The sequence below is a fragment of the Podarcis cretensis genome (genome assembly GCF_951804945.1).
Source record: "Podarcis cretensis genome assembly, chromosome: 2".
NCBI lineage: Eukaryota > Metazoa > Chordata > Lepidosauria > Squamata > Lacertidae > Podarcis > Podarcis cretensis.
In genome coordinates this window covers 116,888,322-116,910,078 of record NC_137171.1, presented here as the reverse complement: position 1 = coordinate 116,910,078, position 21,757 = coordinate 116,888,322, and the positions used below count along the sequence as shown (strand labels likewise).

General features: G+C 44.5%; 1 protein-coding gene across 1 annotated transcript in view; it reads right to left on the bottom strand.

Annotated features, from left to right (window-relative positions):
- Positions 1–575: 575 nt before the first annotated feature.
- LOC307206208 (uncharacterized protein) overlaps positions 576–21,757 on the bottom strand; it is a 44,508-nt gene continuing 23,326 nt past the window's right edge. The window contains exons 4-5 of the mRNA XM_079959110.1: positions 1,552–3,811; positions 576–1,114 (exon numbers count right to left, since the gene is read on the bottom strand). Of these exons, the coding sequence (XP_079815236.1) occupies positions 3,010–3,811 (802 nt within the window). The 3' untranslated portion in view covers positions 576–1,114; positions 1,552–3,009. The remainder of the gene's footprint in view (positions 1,115–1,551; positions 3,812–21,757) is intronic.

Here is a 21,757-nt window from a genome sequence, read left to right as displayed (position 1 = left end):
GCTATGCCTGCAGCCCGAATGTGTAGCTGGAGGAGACAGTCCAGTTCCCAGCTCTGCTGGTTGGGATCATGCAATCACTTAGCTCCAGCAACTGACCTTTCCAAACCCTCCAGCATTTCTCTGATGAAAATAGGAACATCCCTTTCCATAAATATAATTTTCCTATTTATACACCGCACATCTTATTATGCTGCCCCAGCCACTCTGGGCAGTTTCCAACATATAAAAAACATAATAAAACATTAAAAAATGTTCCTATAGAGGATTGCCTTCAGAGGGCCGGCGGTTGGATAACTCCATTCCCTCCAACATTTCTTCAATGAAAATAGGGACACCCTAAGGAAAAGCGGAATATTCTGGGATCAAATCTGAAACCAGGACGGCTTCTCTAATTCTAAACAGTGGCACTTGGAGGGTTTCTCTTTCCCTGCTTTTTCTTTCACTGCCTTTGGTCTCCTGCATCGTTTTAGCAGAGCAGGGGAGAGGTTTTGGCCTTATACTTCTCCACCCCCCACCCCACCCCCAATATAACCAAAAACACCAGAAGACACACACACACACACACCATTTTGGAATGAGGACCAAAAAAATAAAATCCTTTTATTATTTTATTACTTATTTTTGCAGTTCAATCTACCATATCTATAAATTTTATTGTTTATAGCCAATGGCCACCACAATTCCAAATGAGCACAAATCACACAGCTGCAAAACAAAAGACATTGCATGCACCAGATCAGGATAAATCTATAGCGTCCAAAATTTATTCTCACATTTCTTTCAATGGGAAGGATATAGGGCAGCAGAGTCCAGGTGGTGGGGTCCAGATTAGAGTTTCTATCATCCTTGACTGTCATCCCTGCTGGCTGAAGCTGATGGGAACTGGACAACAACATCTGGGGACACCTCAATGACTATTTTGTGATATACAGAATCTACAAAGGATTAAGGCACTGATCCAGAAGACAATGAACTGAGAAGAGGCTCCATCGAATTATCTTGGAGCAACTGTAACTGTAGTTTGTTAGTGAGTTTCCCCAGCCACTCTGGGTGGCTCCCAATCAAGTGTTAAAAACAGTACAGCATTAAATATTAAAAACTTCCCTAAACAGGGCTAGCTTCAGATGTCTTTTAAAGATAGGATAGCTGCTTATTTCCTTCACATCTGAAGGGAGGGTGTTTCACAGGTTGGGGGCCACTACCGAGAAGGCCCTCTGTCTGGTTCCCTGTAACCTCACTTCTCGCAATGAGGGAACTGCCAGAAGGCCCTTGGCGCTGGATCTCAGTGTCTGGGCTGAACGATGGGGGTGGAGATGCTCCTTCAGGTATACAGGACCGAGGCCATTTAAGGCTTTAAAGGTCAGCACCAACACTTTGAACTGTACTCGGAAACATACTGGGAGCCAATGCAGATCTCTCAGGACCGGTGTTATGTGGTCCTTGCGGCCACTAAATGTTAACAAGCAGAAACCTGTGCAGGAATAGAGACAATACTGCTGATGTGAAAGAAAAATGTTTCATAAGAAACTATAAGAGATTTCAAGTGAGAACATGCGCGTTTGAATCAGCAGAAGATTGTACAGTGGTACCTCGGGTTACATACACTTCAGGTTACAGACGCCTCTTCTATTCTTCTCAGTTATATGATTATGAAAGTAAAGTTCTTTTGAATAGCAAGAGTCTGGCCACTCTATAGTCTGTAAAAAGGAACTATCAACTAGAATACCTTTTTGGCTTCCTAGCTATAAGCTACTCTCTTACTTTGGATATCATAAAAATTCACAGACAGACAGACTTTAATGTTGTATACAGTGTAAGGCTGGGGAATTGAGAGGTGGGGAGAGCGAGCGGGGGAGGGGTAGTACACTTTCATTATTTTACGAAGTTCATATGCAAGGTGTTTGTGTCAGTGTGACATGGCTAGGTTCTCTTCCTATTCATTTATTAGTTTTCATTGGCAGTGAGAAAGATCGAGGGGCCCAGGGCACAGTTGGTTGCCTTCAGTTGACTGCAGTAAAGGTGGTGGAGGCTGAACTATTTTGAGGATGTGAGTTGCAATTTGAAGAAGACGTGAGTTGCAATTTGACATCATCTGGAGGGGCCACAGGTTACCCAACAGGTCTGTTTTCAGCGCCTTCACCTTCTCCAGGCGCAGCTGCCCTTGGAACTCCCTTGTACTGGATGTGCTTTGTCCTGTAGTGCCTCTGCAGGTGGGCCTTCTTCAGGACGGAGAGGGCCTCACCACAAATGAGGCACACGGGCATGCCTTTCAGCTCCACAAAGAATTTGTCGTGTGTCCATCTTTTTTGAAAATGCGGCACTCCAAATCGATCTTCCTCTTCTTGTGGACACATTGATTGAAACAGACAATTAGGCAGACGGAGCTGTTCTCATATGGGAGTCCTATGCTGCCTATAACCAGCCCTGGTCAGCAAAGTGTCTGCAGCTCTTTCAGCCATTGAAGTTTCTGAGCTCTTTTCAAAGGCAGCCCCAGGAAGAGCGTGCTAAAGTAACTCCTACGCAATGTGGCACCAGACTGCTTTCTTTTTTTTGTAATTATCTGTTTGTTTTAAATTCTGTAGCTTAAATTCTCTTGATGCTTCTTTTTTTGGGAAGGGTCTCTTACGGTCACAAAGCAATGATTTTCAGTGCAGCTTCATAACACTGATTGCGCCCCCACACTGCCCCTTTTTGTGGGGGGATTTGGATCCAGAAAAGGAGCAGACGGGGAAAGGTTAAGCAGAATCCCACCCACCCGCTGCGCCACCATTAGGTGTGCTCAGTCTTCGCCTGCTTCATGACTCCAGCTTCCATGAGAAGGCAGGATAGAGCAGCAGAAAACAGGAAGTGGTCCTTCAACCGGCCAGGACATCTCACCATTACAGACAGATCCAGTCTCCTGCTGTGGAGTCAAGAGTGGCCCAGGGATGGTGGAGAGAGGAGGGGAAGGGGCCAGGGACAGAAAGAATGGCAGGGCTCCATATGCTCCCTTGGACCCCTCCCCTGACATCAAGGGGAGCACCTCTTCTGGGGCTGAAAGCATTGGGGTGGTTTGATTTTATCAGTATTGCAAGGAAGCATAGAAGGAAAGGTAAAAAAACACCTATGCGGTTTATTAAAGTATCTGTGGTTTCTCCCCTGTGTGAGTTCGTTGATGTATTCTAAGGTGTCCATTTTGACTGTAGCTCTTTCCACATTCAATACATTTATATGGTTTTTCCCCCGTGTGAGTTCGTTGGTGTATTCTAAGTGATCCACCAGCACTGAAACTCTTTCCACATTCCATACATTTAAATGGTTTCTCCCCCGTGTGAGTTCGTTGGTGTATTCTAAGATATCCATTTCGACTGAAGCTCTTTCCACAATCCAAACATTCAAATGGTTTCTCCCCCGTGTGAGTTCGTTGGTGTATTCTAAGATATCCATTTCGACTGAAGCTCTTTCCACAATCCAAACATTCAAATGGTTTCTCCCCCGTGTGAGTTTGTTCGTGTCTTCTAAGTGATCCACTATCACTGAAACTCTTTCCACATTCCATACATTGAAATGGTTTTTCCCCCGTGTGAGTTCGCTGGTGTCTTCTAAGTGATCCACTATCACTGAAACTCTTTCCACATTCAATACATTTAAATGGTTTCTCCCCTGTATGAATTCGTCGGTGTACTCTAAGTGCTTCACTTTTGCTGAAACTCTTTCCACATTCAATACATTTAATTGGTTTCTCCCCTGTGTGAGTTCGTTGATGTCTTCTAAGTGCCCCACTTCGACTGAAGCTCTTTCCACATTCAATACATTTAAATGGTTTCTCCTCCATGTGAGTTCGTTGATGTATTCTAAGGTATCCATTTTGGCAGTAGCTCTTTCCACATTCAATACATTTATATGGTTTTTCCCCTGTGTGAGTTCGTTCGTGTCTTCTAAGTGATCCACTATCACTGAAACTCTTTCCACATTCCATACATTTAAATGGTTTCTCCCCCGTGTGAGTTCGCTTGTGTCTTCTAAGTGATCCACTATCACTGAAACTCTTTCCACATTCAATACATTTAAATGGTTTCTCCCCTGTATGAATTTGTCGGTGTACTCTAAGTGCTTCACTTTTGCTGAAACTCTTTCCACATTCAATACATTTAATTGGTTTCTCCCCTGTGTGAGTTCGTTGATGTCTTCTAAGTGCCCCACTTCGACTGAAGCTCTTTCCACATTCAATACATTTAAATGGTTTCTCCCCCGTGTGAGTTCGTTGATGTATTCTAAGGTATCCATTATGACTGTAGCTCTTTCCACATTCAATACATTTATATGGTTTTTCCCCTGTGTGAGTTCGTTGGTGTATTCTAAGTGATCCACTATCATTGAAGCTCTTTCCACATTCATAACATTTAAATGGTTTCTCCCCTGTATGAATTCGTCGGTGTACTTTAAGTGCTCCACTTTTGCTGAAACTCTTTCCACATTCAATACATTTATATGGTTTCTCCCCTGTGTGAGTTCGTTGATGTCTTCTAAGTGTTTCACTAAGACTGAAGCTCTTTTCATATACAGTACATTTAAATGGTTTCTCCCCCGTGTGAGTTCGTTGGTGTCTTCTAAGTTTTCCACTTTCACTGAAGCTCTTTCCACATTCAAAACATTCAAATCGTTTATCTCCTTTGTGAGTTTGTTGTTGTATCCTCAATTTTTTTGTTTCCCCCCATAAATTCACAGGTGGCTCCATAGAATTCTGACTTTCATCTTTCTCACCTGTTTGGAAGTCTGGGAGGAAAGAGAAGCCTGTTAGACTTTCAAGAAAGACAAAAAGGGAACTGAACAGATGTCAATCCCAATCTGCACCTTCTCTCGTTGTAACATCTTCATTCTCCACTGTCCTCTCTAGGTTCCAAATTTTTTGCAAAGCTGCTGAGACAGTGGCAAGAGCAAAACATGATCACTCTTTTCAAACTTAATAAGACAGCATCGTTTTATAATACAGATCTATGCTGGAACTGGTTTATTAGACACATCTCTATTTTTATTTCTCAAGTGAATGATCTCAGGCTCGAGTAACAGTGTCTCCTTAGTATTAAGAAGCGTTATTGCCTAGGACCGCGAGGGCAGAGCAGAGACGTCAGTCTTATCCTTTTTTTCAAGCTATCCAAGTTGCTGGCTCTCACTGTCTCCTGTAGGATGGATTCCATAGATGAACTACGCTTCTGTTGATTCATCTTTTGCAGCCCTTAAAGGCAGATAAATGTATTATGGCCTAAGCTTTTGTGGGCTGCAGTCTGACAAAGTGGACTCTTGACCAGGAAAGCTGGTGCCACTATAAACTTCTGAGTCTCTTTGTTGGCTTTGTGTACTTATTTTGAAATTTGCACCAAGGTTGTACCACAGTATCTCCATGGAAGCTTAGGGACGGACAAAATTACAGGGTGTCAGCTCCGTGAATCTCAAGCCTCTCGTGGCTCCGCTGACAGAGCCTGAGAGCGCAAGAGATGGGATTCGGTTGGAATGTGAAGCAGGGGAGGAGCAGCCAAGCTGCAGCAGGAGCAAAGAACGAGGAGCAGGAAGAGGGGGTGACGGGGGGGCACAGACTGTTATCTCCAGTTTGAGCTCTGACACAGAGCCCCCAAAATAGCCTGTCCAAAAAATCGTAGGCTCGAGAGAATCTGCGAGAAGAGGGGAAAAGAAAGCAAAAGTGGGGGCTTCTTTGCTGGAGGGTTCGGCAACTGCAAGCTGGGATGAACAGGCCGAAGACTGAGCTCCACAGTGATTTGTGAGTTTGAGATAATTACTACTGGTGTTGTCTCACGTCTGTGCGGGAGAACCAAGCCATTACACAGGGGCGCTAAAATTATTATCCCACTCACTCACTCTCACAAACAACCCCAGTCTGTAAGATTGGCAAGTTTACACAATTTGCTTATAATACCAGATGCTCTGGGACTTTATATGCCCAATCCTAAGTGTAGAGCCTCCAGCCCCAGAAATTGTGTATCATGATAATGGGTCCTTTGTCCCTTAAGTCCACCAAACTGGGGAAGTGCATGAATCTATTGTGTTTTGATGCTGGTGGAATGTATGATTCTGACCCTGTCTATAACAAATAAGAGTAATAGAAACAATTTATGTACATTAATTATAAATAATTATGGGAAACATTTCCATCCCACTTCACCGATTTTTCAGGATTGGTGTGCAACATCATTACCATCAATTATTCCTGCCGTGGAAATAACACCTAAGATTTCAAAGCCTGGAGGAAGAAAATCTGCCCCCACTACTTTAGGAAAAGGATTCATGAAACAAAGAGCTGCTTCGGAGAAGGCCTCACCCCTTCCTTCTTCCTGTCAGGAACTTCCTTCCATTTGTCTCCTCTCCATCTTTTCCTCTTTCTCCCTCCACCATCCATCTATCCCTGTCCCCATCTCCTCTCCCCTGGAACTCACCAGATTTCTCCAAGGGTCCTGGGAGGGAATGCTCAGAGGTTGTGGGGAGGGATGCGGGAGAGAGCCTGACCAGGTCACCCGTCCATCTTCCTCCCTCCATCCTGGCCAGGGTTGCAGGTTCAGTCTCAGCTAGGTTTGCAGGTTCAGCTTCCTGAGGAGCGCAGAATCCAGAGCAAGTTGCAGCTTCCTGGGAGGGAGGGAAGACGAAGAAGCCAAGGGAGTCTGAGAGCCCCTGCAGGGATTCTCCTGCCCAAGACATTCTGCTGCCCCTGGAGAAGCCCCAATTGGGCACCCCCTTCCCAAGATCCCCCACCCATTTTCAAACACCTTTGCCAATTCCTTTCACCTGCCTGTCCCACCTCCCTTCCTAAGGCTGGCATGGTATGCACATTTGTGGCCTGAGAGTAGACCCCATAGAACTTAAGAGTTAATCTGCAAAGGACTGCTTTGAATATATGGGTGGCCCTTGCATGGAGAAGAAAGAATATTCACCACCATAGCTAAACAGTACCTCAATGTCTAGAGGCAGTGGACCTGTGACCTCCAGGTGCTGGAAACCCAGGTGAGAGCAAGTTGCAGCTTCCTGGGAGGGAGGGAAGAAGAAGAAGCCAAGGGAGTCTGAGAGCCCCTGCAGGGATTCTCCTGCCCAAGACATTCTGCTGCCCCTGGAGAAGCCCCAATTGTGCACCCCCTTCCCAAGATCCCCCACCCATTTTCAAACACCTTTGCCAATTCCTTTCACCTGCCTGTCCCACCTCCCTTCCTAAGGCTGGCATGGTATGCACATTAGTGGCCTGAGAGTAGACCCCTACAAAGGACTGCTCTGAATACATGGGTGGCCATTGCATGGAGAAGAAAAAATATTCACCACCATAGCTAAACAGAACCTCAATGTCTAGAGGCAGTGGACCTGTGACCTCTAGGTGCTGGAAACCCAGGTGAGAGGAGGGCACTTACCTTTCCAAGAAGTCCCTCAGTGTCTGGGAGCAGGGTCTGGTCTGCTCCCCCTGCTCTCCCACTGGGCCTCCGACTGGCATCTGCAGCTCCCCTGAAGGAGAGGACACCATCCCCGGAGTGGGGAGGACTGGGAGCCTGTGGGGTTTCCCACCCTGAACGAGGCGGCTGCATCGTCTTCAGGCAATCCTGCTTTTGGGCATCCCAGTGGTGCTGCGGCTGCCCCTCCTCTGGCTCCTGCTTAATTTGACATAAATCTTCCCAAGGCAGAAGATCCCTGATGGTCCCAACTTGGCCGGCAGGAGGTTTATTTCCTTTGCACTCCAGTCTCTCCCTTTGAATGGGTCTCCTGGGTCTCTGCTCTTCCATTTTTACGCCACCCTCCTGGAAAAGAAATAAACACAAAGTAAAATAAAACCCAAGAATGAAAACAAAAGCACATTTTTTATTTTTTTTATTTTTTTTATATATAAATATTTATTAAGGTTTTACATAATAAAACAAATATCACAATCAAAAAGAAAGAGAAAAAAAGAGACAATCAAAAATAACACGAACCAAAAATGACAAAAAAGACAAAAAACAGAGAAAAAATTATTCCTCACTTACTATCTTTAAAACCCTCTTTCCTGACTTCCTCACATCTCCCTTTTCTGTGTTCCCCTTTACACAATCAAATTAAGCAATTTCCTACCCTCTTTCCAATCTTATACCCTATTATAGATTTCAACCTATTATGCCTTTGGTTTCTTTACCTTTTAAAACCATTTATCACATGTTCTTTATAACTTAATCCCTTGTATCATTTGTTTAGTCTCGACATAATAATACTCTGATCTTACCCCTTTTTTCTCAAATCATTTTTACATATTTCTTTTTACCATGTCACTGATGCCATATTATCTTTATATCCAACATCATTTTAACATTCAAACATTTTAGAATGTTTTTGGAGATATTCTTTGAACTTCTTCCAGTCCTCTTCCACCGACTCTTCTCCCCGGTCTCGGATTCTGCCAGTCATTTCTGCCAATTCCATGTAGTCGATCACTTGCATCTGCCATTCTTCCAAGGTGGGCAAATCTTGTGTCTTCCAATACTTTGCGATGAGTATTCTTGCTGCAGTTGTTGCATGCATAAAAAGTGTTCTATCTTTCTTTGACACCAATTGGCCGACAATGCCCAAAAGGAAGGCCTCTGGTTTCTTAGGGAAGGTATGTTTAAATACCTTTTTTAGTTCATTATATATCATTTCCCAGAAGGCCTTAACCTTTGGGCATGTCCACCAGAGGTGAAAGAATGTTCCCTCAGTTTTTTTACATTTCCAGCATTTGTTATCAGGCAGGTGATAAATTTTTGCAAGCTTGACTGGGGTCATGTACCACCTATAGATCATTTTCATAATAATTTCTCTTAAGGCATCTCATGCCATAAACTTCATATCAGTGGTCCACAACTCTTCCCAGTCAGCAAACATAATATTATGACCAATGTCCTGTGCCCATTTAATCATAGCTGATTTGACTGTTTCATCCTGAGTATTCCATTTTAACAGCAAGTTGTACATTCTCGAAAGTATCTTAGTTTTAGGTTCTAAGAATTCTGTTTCTAATTTCGATTTTTCCACCTGGAAGCCAATTTTTTTATCCAAGTTAAAGGCCTCTCTAATTTGATGATAATGTAACCAATCTCGCACTTTATCTTTTAATTTCTCAAAACTCTGCAATCTCAATGCGTTTCGATCTTGTTCTAGTTATCTCCCAATATTTCGGCCACTTGGCCTCCATATTGAGTTTTTTCAGAGCCTTAGCCTCCATAGGTGATAGCCACCTTGGGGTCTTGTTTTCCAATAAGTCTTTATATCTTGTCCAGACATTAAACACAGCTTTCCTGAGAATATGGTTTTTGAATGCTCTGTTAGCTTTTACCTTGTCGTACCACAAATATGCATGCCACCCAAAAGTATTGTTGAACCCTTCCAAGTCCAAAATGTCAGTGTTCTCAAGAAGTAGCCAATCTTTCAACCAGCAAAATGCTGCTGATTCATAATACAGCTTCATGTCTGGCAGGGCAAACCCCCCTCTTTCTTTAGCATCAGTCAATATTTTAAATTTTATTCTGGGCTTTTTGCCCTGCCAGACAAATTTGGAAATATCTCTTTGCCACCTCTTGAAACAGTCCATCTTGTCCACAATCTGTAAAGTTTGAAACAAAAACAGCATTTTTGGCAATACATTCATCTTTATGGCTGCAATTCGACCCAACAAGGAAAGCTTCAATTTTGACCAAATTTCTAGATCTTTTTTGACTTCTGACCAGCATTTCTCATAGTTATCTTTAAATAAATTCACATTTTTAGCCGTCATGTTAATCCCTAGGTATTTCACTTTCTTAACCACATTTAAGTCTGTCTCCTTCTGAAACCTTTCTTTTTCCATTGTTGTCAAATTTTTCTCTAAAACCTTAGTTTTTTGCTTGTTCAGTTTAAATCCTGCCACATGACCAAATTCTTGAATCAATTCTAATACCCTTTTCGTACTGGATTCTGGCTCCTGTAATGTCAAAACCAAGTCATCTGCAAAAGCCTTAAGTTTATATTGTTTAGCTCCGACCCTAATTCCCTGAATCAGCCGGTCCCTTCTAATCATGTTCAAGAGCACCTCCAGGACCAAAATAAATAGCAATGGAGAGATAGGGCAGCCCTGTCATGTTCCTTTTTCTATTCTAAACTCTTCTGACACCACATTATTAACTATCAACTTTGCTTTTTGTTCTGAATAAATTGCTTCTATACCATTCTCAAACCCCCGTCCCACTCCCATTCCCTTAAGATTTTTCTTCATAAAGTTCCAAGAAATATTATCAAAGGCCTTCTCCGCGTCAATAAAGATTAAAACTGCTTTTGTGTTAATGTTCGTTTGCAGTAACTCCAAAATGTCAAGTTATGTTCCTTGTATTATCAGAAAGATGTCTGCCTGGGAGAAAGCCTGCCTGATCTTTATGTATCACTTCATTTAAAACTCTTTTTAATCTATTGGCTAAAATATCTGCAAAAATTTTGTAATCCACATTTAAAAGGGATATGGGATGGTAGTTCTTGAGTTGTGTCTTTTCAGATTCAGATTTTGGTATTAGTGTGATGAAAGCTTCTTTCCACGACTCCGGCGCCTTTTCCCCCTCCAGAATCTCGTTGCACACCTCCTTTAATGGTTGGATTAAATAGTCTTTCAAAGTCTTATAATACTTGGAGGTTAATCCGTCCGGTCCTGGAGACTTGCCTAATTGCATGTTTTGAATGGCACCTTCAATCTCCTGTTCTGTTATTTTATAGTTCAATATTGTCTTGTTTTCTTGAGATATTTTTTGTAATCCATTAGTTCTTAAAAATTGGTCTATCTCAGTCTCATTCTGTGGCCCCTGGGTATAGAGTTGTTTAAAGTATCTCTGGAAGCACTTGCTAATCTCCACAGGATTCTGAATGTTTCTCCCTTCAACCTCAAGATTTGTAACCGTATTCAGCTTCTGTCTTTTTTTCAACTGCCACGCTAGCAGTTTTCCACATTTATTGGCTGATTCAAAAGTCTTTTGTCTCATTTGTTTAATTTTCCAATCAATTTCCTGATTTATCAGTTTCAAATATTGTACTTGATATAATTTAATTTCTCTCAGAATCTCCTGTGACTTTGGTTTCGATCTTAATTTTTTCTCTCCTTCTTTTATTTTCTCCAAAATTTTATCTTTTTTCTCATTTTGGGTTCTCTTTTTTATTGCATTCTGTTGTATCAGAAACCCCCTCATGACTGCTTTACTTGCATCCCAGATTACTCTTTTTTCAACTGTAGTTATCAAATTCACTTCAAAGTAGTCTCTCAAAGTCTTTTGGGCCTTCTTAACAATCTCTTGATCTCTTAGTAAGGCGTCATTCATCTTCCATCTGAAGGAACCAGTTAATGTTAGTTTCATTTCCATCTTCACGGCATTATGGTCGGAGCAGGTTTGGGGGCAGATTTCCACCTTTCTAGTCTTTGGTGCCAGTCCTCTAGTTATCCATATTTGGCCAATCCTAGTCCAGGTCATTTTGGCTTCAGAGAAGAATGTCCCTTCTCTCCCTAGGGGATTTTTTGTTCTCCAGATGTCAATCAAGTCCATATTGTCAGTTAGATCAAAAAAGGTTTTAGGTAGCCTGCCATCTTTTGTTATGTTTTGTCTTTGTGCTTTATCCATATTTGTAGATACCACCCCATTCATATCACCCATCATAATGATGTTGTTATAATCCATGTAGTCCGACATTGTCTCATGCAACTTTTTGTAAAATTCTGACTTCCCCTCATTTGGTGCATAAATTCCTAAAATCAAGAATTTTTCTCCTTGTATTTGAATTTCAATTGCCCCAATTCTTCCTTGTTCATCTTTAAAAAGGAATTTTGGTGATAGGCTTTCTTTTGCATAAATAACAACTCCTCTCTTCTTTACTTTATTCGATGAGATAAATTCTTGACCTAATCTTTTGTTAATTAAAACTTTCCTGTAAAGCCTAATCACATGCGTTTCCTGTAGGCAAATTAAGTCTAATTGTTCCTTTTTTAATATATGAAAGATCTTCCTCCTCTTCTCAGGGGAGTTACAACCATGAATGTTCCAACTTAATAGTTGCAGAGACATGTTGAGATAAGTCTATTTTCCTCCTACGGCTCCCAAAAGTTCTTCTCCCTTTGACGGTGGTATCACTTTCTCCGGCTCGTCAAGACCCAAGGGTGTAAGTAGTGAACTTAATGGTCCAGATCCTGGGGCTCCTAGTTCTTTTTCAATCTCTTTCTGAAGGTCTTCTCCGTAATCACTCAGAAATTTTCCCTTGTCTTCAACTGTTCTGATTTTAACTTTTTTCCCTCTAAAATTAAAAGATAGTCCCTGGGGGAACTCCCATCTGAAGATGATTCTATTGCTTCTCAGTAGTTTCACCAAGTCTCCGTAGTTAGATCTAAGCTCCAGAAGGTGTTTCAGAATGTCCTTGTAAATTTCCACTCTAAAGTCCTGAATCTCAAGAGTCTTTTGGAAATGTGCACTCGTATCTTGTCTCTTTCTTCCTTCGTTCTGAGGGAGATCAGGCAATCTCTTGACCTGACCTTCCTCCCTCCCTTTCCAAGTCTGAATGCACTTATAATTTTAAAATCTTTGTCCTCTTCCAAAGGCCAAAATTCTGCAAACTCTTTTGTCAAGTATTCAATTAAATCTTCCTTTTCAAGTTCTGGAACCGACCTCAGTCTTAAGTTATTTTCTTTACTTTTCAGTTCTAACATAGACAGATATGCCTGATGTTCGCCAATCTGTTTACGCATAGGTTTGATTTCCTCTTGTACTGCCTCTGCTTTCTGTTTGGCCTCCTCAGCTGTTTTACGATTTAATGTAGTGGCCTCCAGCAGTTTCCCAATGGCTTGTGCATTTAAACTAACTTGTTGAGTCAAATTGTTAACACTGGCTGTATTTTGGTCAATTTTAGATGATTGATCAGCCACTTGTTTACTTAGGCCATCCAATTTTTTGAAAATTTTATCTAGCACAGAGGTAGAGTCCCCTCCTGTGGCCATTCCTTCAGGCCTAATTTGTTCTAAATCTTCCTCTCTTGTCACAGGAACAGTGGGAACAGATGATCTGCGCAGCTGTGAAGTTATGGTAGTTTGTTGTGTTTTGGCTTTGCTTGATCTTGTCCTCCCACTCCCACTCATCCCACAGCTGTCTATGCGCCAAGGTCGGTCTCATGGTTTGCAGTTCCCATGGAAATCCCAAGTCCAAGAAATGGAAAAAAAACCCAGCAGTTGCACAGCTTCAGTTTTCCACTAGAGGGACACAATGTTTCCCTTGGAGAGACACAGTTTATAAAGTCTTATAAGATATAAAGTCCTTTCCCAAATCACAAAGTGTCCCTTCAGATTTGTAACAGTTGCAAATCTCCAGAAAACCTTACAGATCCCTTACTTTGCAGAGTTGCACATAAAAAGGTACAATGTCTCCAAAAAGCGTGAGTTGCAATATGACAGTTCATGCAGCCTGACAGCCCTAGTCGTTTGGCAGCCGGTTACCGGGAGTTCAATGTTTTTTATAAGTCCACACGTGGAGAGGGAAAGTCAAATTCTTCCTCTTCCACCTTAAATTCAAGTCAAATTCTCTATCTGATGTTCGGATAACAGTTTTTTAGGCACAGTTTCTTAGCAAAAACAAATTGAACGTCGTTGCTTTAAATCTTTAAACAGAGCCGGAAGACGGACTTTCTGGTTGCATCTCCCGTTTCGGTGTCAAATTAAGGCTTCTCTTTCAAAAGGCAGAATTTCTTTAAACTTCACCTACTCGCGGGTAGTTGTCTCTTAGCCAGATGATCCCAGGAAAAAGGTCAGCGCTCACCGACAACAGCTTCGCGGCTTCACCCCACGGAAAGAGCGATCGACCCTCAGCACCGCGCCAACCCCGTCACTTTCCGGAGCCCCTTACGGGGTTCCTTTAAAGTTTCGGGGGACGCTAATGGTGCCCGCTAGGTCCCACGGCCACAGGCTTCAGCTGCCTGTGGTTTTTCAACGGGGGTCTCCGCTTCGCCGTAGCGGACGACCCGTTTCCGCGGAGCTCCCTCTTCACAGTTAGAAGAGGGCAGCCATTGCCGTTCGCGCCGCCTCCGGAAGTTCGCACATTTTTTAACCACTGGCCAGTTTTTGAAATATATTATTAAGCTTTCTATTTCTGATGTTTAGGCTGTGAATAACAATCATTATGTCACCCAAATGACTCCACCCAGGGACGAGGTGAAGTTATCCGAAGACTGGGGGAAACATCAAGGTTTATGGAAGTACAAATAATATTTGGGGGGGGGGGCGGGAACCAAGGCAGTGGAAGGAAATTTAAAAACAACCCAGTGAGAGGACTGAGCATGTTCAGTGGACAGGGAATGCTGATCCTGGCTGCAACTTCTAGCATGTTGGAAAAGAAACAACAGATCTTTGTATATGATTAAGGCTGCAACAAACCCACCTAACATTTAAAGTACATGGCTTCACCCAAGAAATCCTGCGAGCTGCAGTTTGTTAGGGGTGTTGAGAACTGTAGCAATAAACTACAAGTCCCGTGGTTCTCTGGGGGAAGCCACGGGCTTTAAATGTATTGTATCCACACAGCCTAAGAAACAAACTGACAAAATGAATATTGACCAAAAAATCAAGCAACCCACTCCAAAATATTTTATATTTGATGGTCACAAACTCTCTTGACTGAAGACATTCTAACTTGCAGTCCATTGGCTGCATATGGCTTGCCAAGCCTCAGGGTGTGTCCTGCTAGTCCCTGCCGTTTCCATCTCCTGATCTGATCATAAGAGGGAGATCTCTGTCTGTCCTGGAGAGAAAGATGCCTAAAGGGCCCTTAGAGAGATCTTTTAAACTCCAATTTCACCACAAAGCAGCACAGTGCTGAAATGGGGTAAAAGCCCTGCTCTGGAAATAAATGATCCCTCTGGCTGCTCTTTAAAGAGGATTTCTAAAGAACAATCTGAAGGGTCTTTTTCCCACAGATTTCCTTGCTAATTCAGCAGAGTCTTCTTGTGCTCTTATTTTTCCCCACCCCAGCACTGGGGTTGGAAGGTCTAAACATGCTGACTGTGTTTGCAAGACTTGTATGTATGCTAGATGGCATGTCTGGTCAGTGTGTGCAGCACCTCTGGCGTGTGTGCATGTGACTTTATGGTCTGCATCTCTTTTCTGTGTGCGCATGCATGTGCATACATTGGCCACAAAGCTCACTGGAATGTGGCCTCCAGAATCAATGCAGCTTTAAGCCCAAAAATGTTCCTCCTGCTCTATCAGAAAGAACAATCAAATCTGAGACTATCAAGAGGAGAGAACTCCTGGATCTACAGAGTTAATGTTCTCAACATCCTATGGACACAAACTGCAACGAGATTTCCCTTTAATTGCTTTGAGAATTTTCCCCTTAAAAATATGAAGCAGTATATAAATGAAATGAGTAATAATCTGAACATGAATAGCTAATTTCAATTTTGCCTTCCTCAGTCTTTTACAATACTGTCTTCAACATATTTATTATCATTAATTCATTTCCATGTGCCACACTTCTTAAGAATCCTCCTTTCCTCTGCATTCTCAAAACTGTCACCCACTTCAACCCTCAGCCTTCATATCAAAACTCTGCTGCCTTACTAAGGTGGAAATAAAACCTTTAATGAAACAGGCTTAAGCCTCTCTCGCTGATTTACACGCAGACACAAGAGGTCACTAACTTTGATAGCTTGGGAAAAGATCAGATGTGTTCTCCAGAAAATAGATCTATTAGATGTTTTATTAGCCTTGACAGAACAACAGAACCTCCATGTGTAGGCAGAGTGTACCTTGATGTGAGGAAGGCAAAAGAAGCCATTTCCTTGCAAAATGAATCTGATGGGCATCATTGCCACAAGATGCGGTGATGGTGGTGGTGGCGGCAAAGAGAGCTTTAAAAGGCGATCAGACCAATTCACGAAGGAGGGCAATAGGTTTATCAATGGCACTGGCAGAGGAAGGGGGGAGCAGGAGGGGCTGGAGAGTGAGAGGGACACCTCCCTGCTGCACTGCTCTTCCTCCTCCCCCCGCCTCCCCTTCCCTCTCCGCCGTGGGGAGGACCCTGGAAGAGGACGGGGCTCCCTGCTGAGGGACAGGGAGAGGGGCGGCAAAAGCCCCAGCTCCGCCGCTGATCCGTGAGCGACTATATGCATCGTCCACCGGGAAGCAGCAGCTGCCTTGGAGCCCTCATTCTGCCCCTTGAGCTCCGGACTGAAGGGAGCAGCTCCCCAGGGTCTCCGGCAGGGTCCGTGCCAGCCTGAGCCAGAGATGTTTGCCCCTGTGCCCTCCTGCAGATGCCCTGCCCCTCAGCTGCGCCCCTTCCCCTTCCTGCCCGGTTGGGGGGGGGGGCGCCCTGCAGCCTCTGACTCCGCTCGGGGCCTGATCCTGCCAGGCCCACCTGCTCTCCGCCTCCTGCACCTCGGACTCCTCGCTCCGTCCCTGCAGCGGAATCCGGCTCCTCTCCGGGGAAACTCGCCAGGCCACGGGGCCGCTGCTCCTCCGCTCTCCTCGGCGGGGGACAGGAAAGTGCAGCCGCTCTCGAGTCCCCCTGGCTGGCCCCCTTTCCTGCCTCTCTGGGCATCGGAGCTCGCTGGCTGTGGGTTGGGCCCTGGGGGGCTGCGAGGCTGGATGCGCCCCCTTGCAAGGCGAGGGCTGCGAGACCGCCCTGCTGCTTCCCCTGCCCTCGAATTTGCAGCCCGCTGCTTCTGATCCTGGAGGTTCTGCTCTTAGCTGTCGGGGCAAATGGATTAGCCCGATGAGATCTGGTCCATTCCTAGCTCTGGAGCAGCAGGGAAGAAGCTTTTTGCACCCTTCTCTAGGGAAGTTCACATGCTGCCATCTGTGTCCCCGTGTACACAAATCACTGAGTTGTCTTACTTTCTTAACTCAGTCGGTAGAGCGTGAGGTGCTTTATCTCAAGGTTGTGAGTTCGAGTCCCATGTAAGAAAAAGCGGAAATAAAGTGTAATGTTACCTTGAAATTGTGTACACAATTGTCTGATGGTTTTTAGAGAAACCCAGAAACTTCCCCTTTCTATACCCTTTCGTTGTCATCAAGCAGTTGGTCCCTCACTTTTCCCGCCCCGACCTGGCCACAGTGATCCATGCGACGGTCACCTCCAGGCTTGACTACTGTAATTCGCTCTACGCGGGGCTGCCCTTGAAGCTGTCCCAGAAACTCCAGCGGGTGCAGAATGCTGCAGCCAGGCTCCTCACGGGGTCTCGGCCATGGGAGCATATTCACCCAGTGCTTTTCAAGCTGCACCGGCTCCCGGTGGAGTACAAGGTCAGATTTCAGCTGCTGCTTTTGACCTTTAAAGCCTTTCACAGCCTAGGACCCTCGTACCTACAGGACCGCCTCTCCCAGTATGCCCCACGGAGAGCCTCAAGGTCCATAAATAGCAACACCCTAGTGGTCCCGGGCCCTAAGGAAGTGAGATTGGCTTCAACCAGAGACAGGGCCTTCTCAACACTGGCTCCGGCCTGGTGGAACGCTCTGCCTCATGAGACCAGGGTCCTGCAGGATCTGATTTCTTTCCTCAGGGCTTGTTAGACAGAGTTGTTCCGCCTGGCCTTTGGCTTGGAGCTAAATTGATTCCCTCCCTCCCTTTCTTTTTTCTTTTCCTTTCTCTTCCTGCGATGAGGCTACATTTTAATATTTCAATGTTTCAATATTCTAATGTATTTTAATTTTCTTATTTTAATTTTGTTTTTAAGTTGTAACCATTCAACTTGTTTTTATTATTGCTTGATAGCCGCCCTGAGCCCGGCCTTGGCTGGGGAGGGCGGGGTATACATCATCATCATTATTATTATTATTATTATTATTCTGTAATAAGTGGGTTTTGTTTGGAAAGCTGTCTCTCAACATTTATTAGAACATTGGAATGTACCTGGCATTTTATAAGCTCTTCAGTATGTTGCACAAATAAGTCTCCTTGCGATCAGTATGCAGTCCCTGGTTTCCAAATCCTCCAGAGGAAATCTTCCTGAAATACCATTTCATGAAGCTGGGACGATGCCACCCAGCTGCCTGAATGCCTAGCAGCTGGAGGAGGCAGTCCAGTTCCCAGCTCTGCTGGCCTAGGTCATGTGATCACTTAGCTCCAGCAAGAGATGCCAGGGCTGGGCTCTCTTCTCTTTCCATACCCTCCAACATCTCTCTGATGAAAATAGGGGTGTCCTGTTCCATAATGATAATTTTACTATTTATACCCCACACATCTTATTAGGTTGCCCCAGCCACTCCAGGCAGCTACCAACATATATAAAAACATAAGAAAACATTTTTAAATTTTCCTATACAGGATTACCTTCAGACAACTTGGGGGTCGGATAGCCCCATACCCTCTGGCATCAAGTCAGAAACTGACGACAGCTTCTGTAAATCAGGGACATCCCTGGAAGACAGTGACACTTGAAGGGTCTGTCTTTCCCTGCTTTTTCCTTTGCTGCCTCTGGTCTCCTGCCTCCATTCAGCAGAGGAGGGGGCCTTCATACGGAGAAGGATCGGGGCGAACAGGGCATAGTTGGTGCCTTCAGATGACTGCAGTGAAGGGAGAACCATTTGGGGGAACAGCTTGCTGCAATTTTGGAAAGGGATGGAAAGAGCACGGCTACATCGTGGTTTGGTTCTTCAGGTACTTGTTGTTCAAGTTGTTCCATGGAATTCCTGATCTGGACCTTGTGTGGGAAATGAGTTCTCTCCATCACAAGAATAATTTTTTTGAACCTTTACTGCACAACAGTCTTAAACAGTCTTACAATAAGATGTACATGATAAAGTAGCAGATTGCAAACAATGTTCAGTTCTTTATGTAATCCTGTGGACTGTCCTCTCTCTGGTCCCAGAGGGAGATCCTAAGCTTCTTCATCATTGCAGAACTTATTTGCAACTGCTGCTGCTTCTCCTAGCCATCTCCAACAAGCACCCATTGACTTCTCAAGTTTAAGCTTCCTTCTGTTAGAGCTCTGCAGCTTCTGTTTCCAGCAATGAGTTATTAGGAAAGATACCAGCCTCCTCTGCTGCTTTTGTCAGAGTGGAACCTCTTGCCTAAAAGGTTCCACTCTTTCTTCTTCTATGTTTGCTTCATATGCCACAATGTTCTCTCTCTTTTTCTCAAATGCTCCAGGTGACCACAAATGAGTGTCTAAAGAGAAACCAAAAGCTCAGAGTTGGGATGGGGGGGGGGGCTGAATATCAGGTTGCCTTGTAGTGCCTGGGGGCCCTGCTATTAGATTTGTATCTCATAAGTGTTGTTGGGAGCTTTTTGTTTTTTTAGCTGTATATTTAAAAATCAAAGCTCTCATAAGATATTTCATTCTTTTGTTATTCTGACATTGCATTTTACAGGAGCACGTTTGCACAGCTGTTAAAAATAGTGATTTTTTAATATGAAAAAAGAAAAAAAAATGCATTCTAAAGGGTTTGTTTAGAAGCAGAACAAGCATTTTATTTTATTTTAAATAACAGAGGGATGAGGCCCAATTCTTAGTGCTCATCCCAGGTTAACGATTAGCAGCCACACCCTCACAAAAAGCTATGAAAGGATTTTCTTAGCAAGTGTCAAGGTGAATTCCTACCTTGTATTCCTGGGCTGCCTCTTCCTTGAGAACCACAGTTCTCACTAATAAGGGAGTCCTATGCTGCCTAGGGGACGCAGGTGGCGCTGTGGGTTAAAGCCTCAGCGCCTAGGACTTGCCGATCGAAAGGTCGGCGGTTCGAATCCCTGCAGCGGGGTGCGCTCCCGCTGCTCGGTCCCAGCGCCTGCCAACCTAGCAGTTCGAAAGCACCTCCGGGTGCAAGTAGATAAATAGGGACTGCTTACCAGCAGGAAGGTAAACGGCGTTTCCGTGTGCGGCTCTGGCTTGCCAGAGCAGCGATGTCACGCTGGCCACGTGACCCGGAAGTGTCTCCGGACAGCGCTGGCCCCTGGCCTCTTAAGTGAGATGGGCGCACAACCCCAGAGTCTGTCAAGACTGGCCCCTACGGGCAGGGGTACCTTTACCTTTACCTTTATGCTGCCTAGAGCCAGCCCTGGTCAGCAATGTGTCTGCAGCTCTTTGAGCCAGTTGAACTTTCTGAGCACTTTTCAAAGGCAGCCCATGTAGAGCGTGTTACAGTGACCCCTACACAATGGGGTACCAGACTGCCTCTTTGGGGGGGTAATTATCTGTTCTAAACGTGTGTGTGTGTGTGTTCCTTTCATTCTCTCTCTCTCTCTGTGTGTGTGTAGTTTAAATTCTCTGAATGTTTTTTTTTTTTTTTTTTTTGAGAAGGGGCTCTTCGGGTCATGAAGCAATGCCTTTCAACTCAGCTGCATAACATTGATTGCGCCCTCACACTGCTCCTTCTGGTGCGGGGATTTTGATCCAGAAAAGGAGCAGACAGGGAAAGGTTAAGCAGAATCCCCCCCCCCCGGGGTCACCCTTAGGTGTGCTCAGCCTTCACCTGCTTCATGACTCCACCTTGCATGAGAAGGCAGGATGGAGTTGCAGGAAACAGGAAGTGGTCCTTCCACTGGCCAGGACATCTCACCATCACAGAAAGATCCAGTCTCCTGCTGGGGAGTCAAGAGAGGCCCAGGGATGGCAGAGAGAGGAGGGGAAGGGGCCAGGGACAGAAGGAATGGCAGGGCTTCAGATGCTCCCTTGGACCCCCCTCCCTTGACACCAAGGGGAGCTCCTCTTCTGGGGCTAAAAGCATCACCGTGGAGGTTTCATTTTTGTCAGGATTGCAAGGGAAGAAGGGAAGGTAACCCCCCCCCCACACACAAACACAAAGAACTGAATGAAAATAGCCCTGTCTGAGTGATTAGCTGCTGGACAGCATAATGTGGGGTTTAGCTGGGATGCTCACCTGTCTCCCTGGAGGAGTCTTTTCTTGGGGTCAGGGAGCAACATGAAGTTCCCAGGTTACATTTCCTTCTGGTCAGCTATTCCAGCTCTTGTCTCCTCCCCATTTCTTTATGGAGGGGCAAAGGCTATGCACTTTGTATAGATGCAACTATAACAACAACTGGTGTCTTCTGGGTGCACTGAGCTCCCTCCCCGCCCCCCCTCTCCTCCAGATATAATACAGATTTCCTCATGATCTTACCCCACCCTCCAGAAGGAAAATATATCTGATTGTTTATTTAGAACATCATTATATTGTATGAAATATCGCCTTGTTTCTCTGAAGGGTAGACTTTTCATCAGCAGTGATAAATATATAAATATGACATTAATTGGTTACTGAACAACAGCTTCTATGCTGTCAACATGAGCTTTGTCTAAGGTTTCAGACATACCCATTTCACTCAAGAAAGATGCAGAAAATACTTTTCCTTTTTGATTCTGGGCACTTGACTTCTCCCATCCTGCTACCATCACGGCAGACATTTGGGGCTGAGATCCAGAGAACTCCTTCAGCAGCAGCAGCAACAGATGGAGCCCCCACAAACATGTTTGTCACATTTTGAAGTTTTTTTTAATTAAAAACAAACAAAAGGCTTCTCCTTAGGCTCTCATAGCCCTGAAGTTAGCTCTTGAAAAAGAGAGGGTTGCCAAATAGCATGCCCCCCCCAAATGAAAACAAACACTTCCAAATTCTTTTTTGCACACCCAGAGACAGGGGTCAGCAACCTTTTAAAGTCGAGGGCCAGATCACTGTCCTCAAACCTCGCCGCGGGACGAAGTGCGCGTGCGCATTCTCTCATTACTACACGATCCAAAGATTAAACCAAAAAATAATAAAGTTCCGAAGGTCTCAGTTCTGCGCCGCAGCATATCTGTTCCG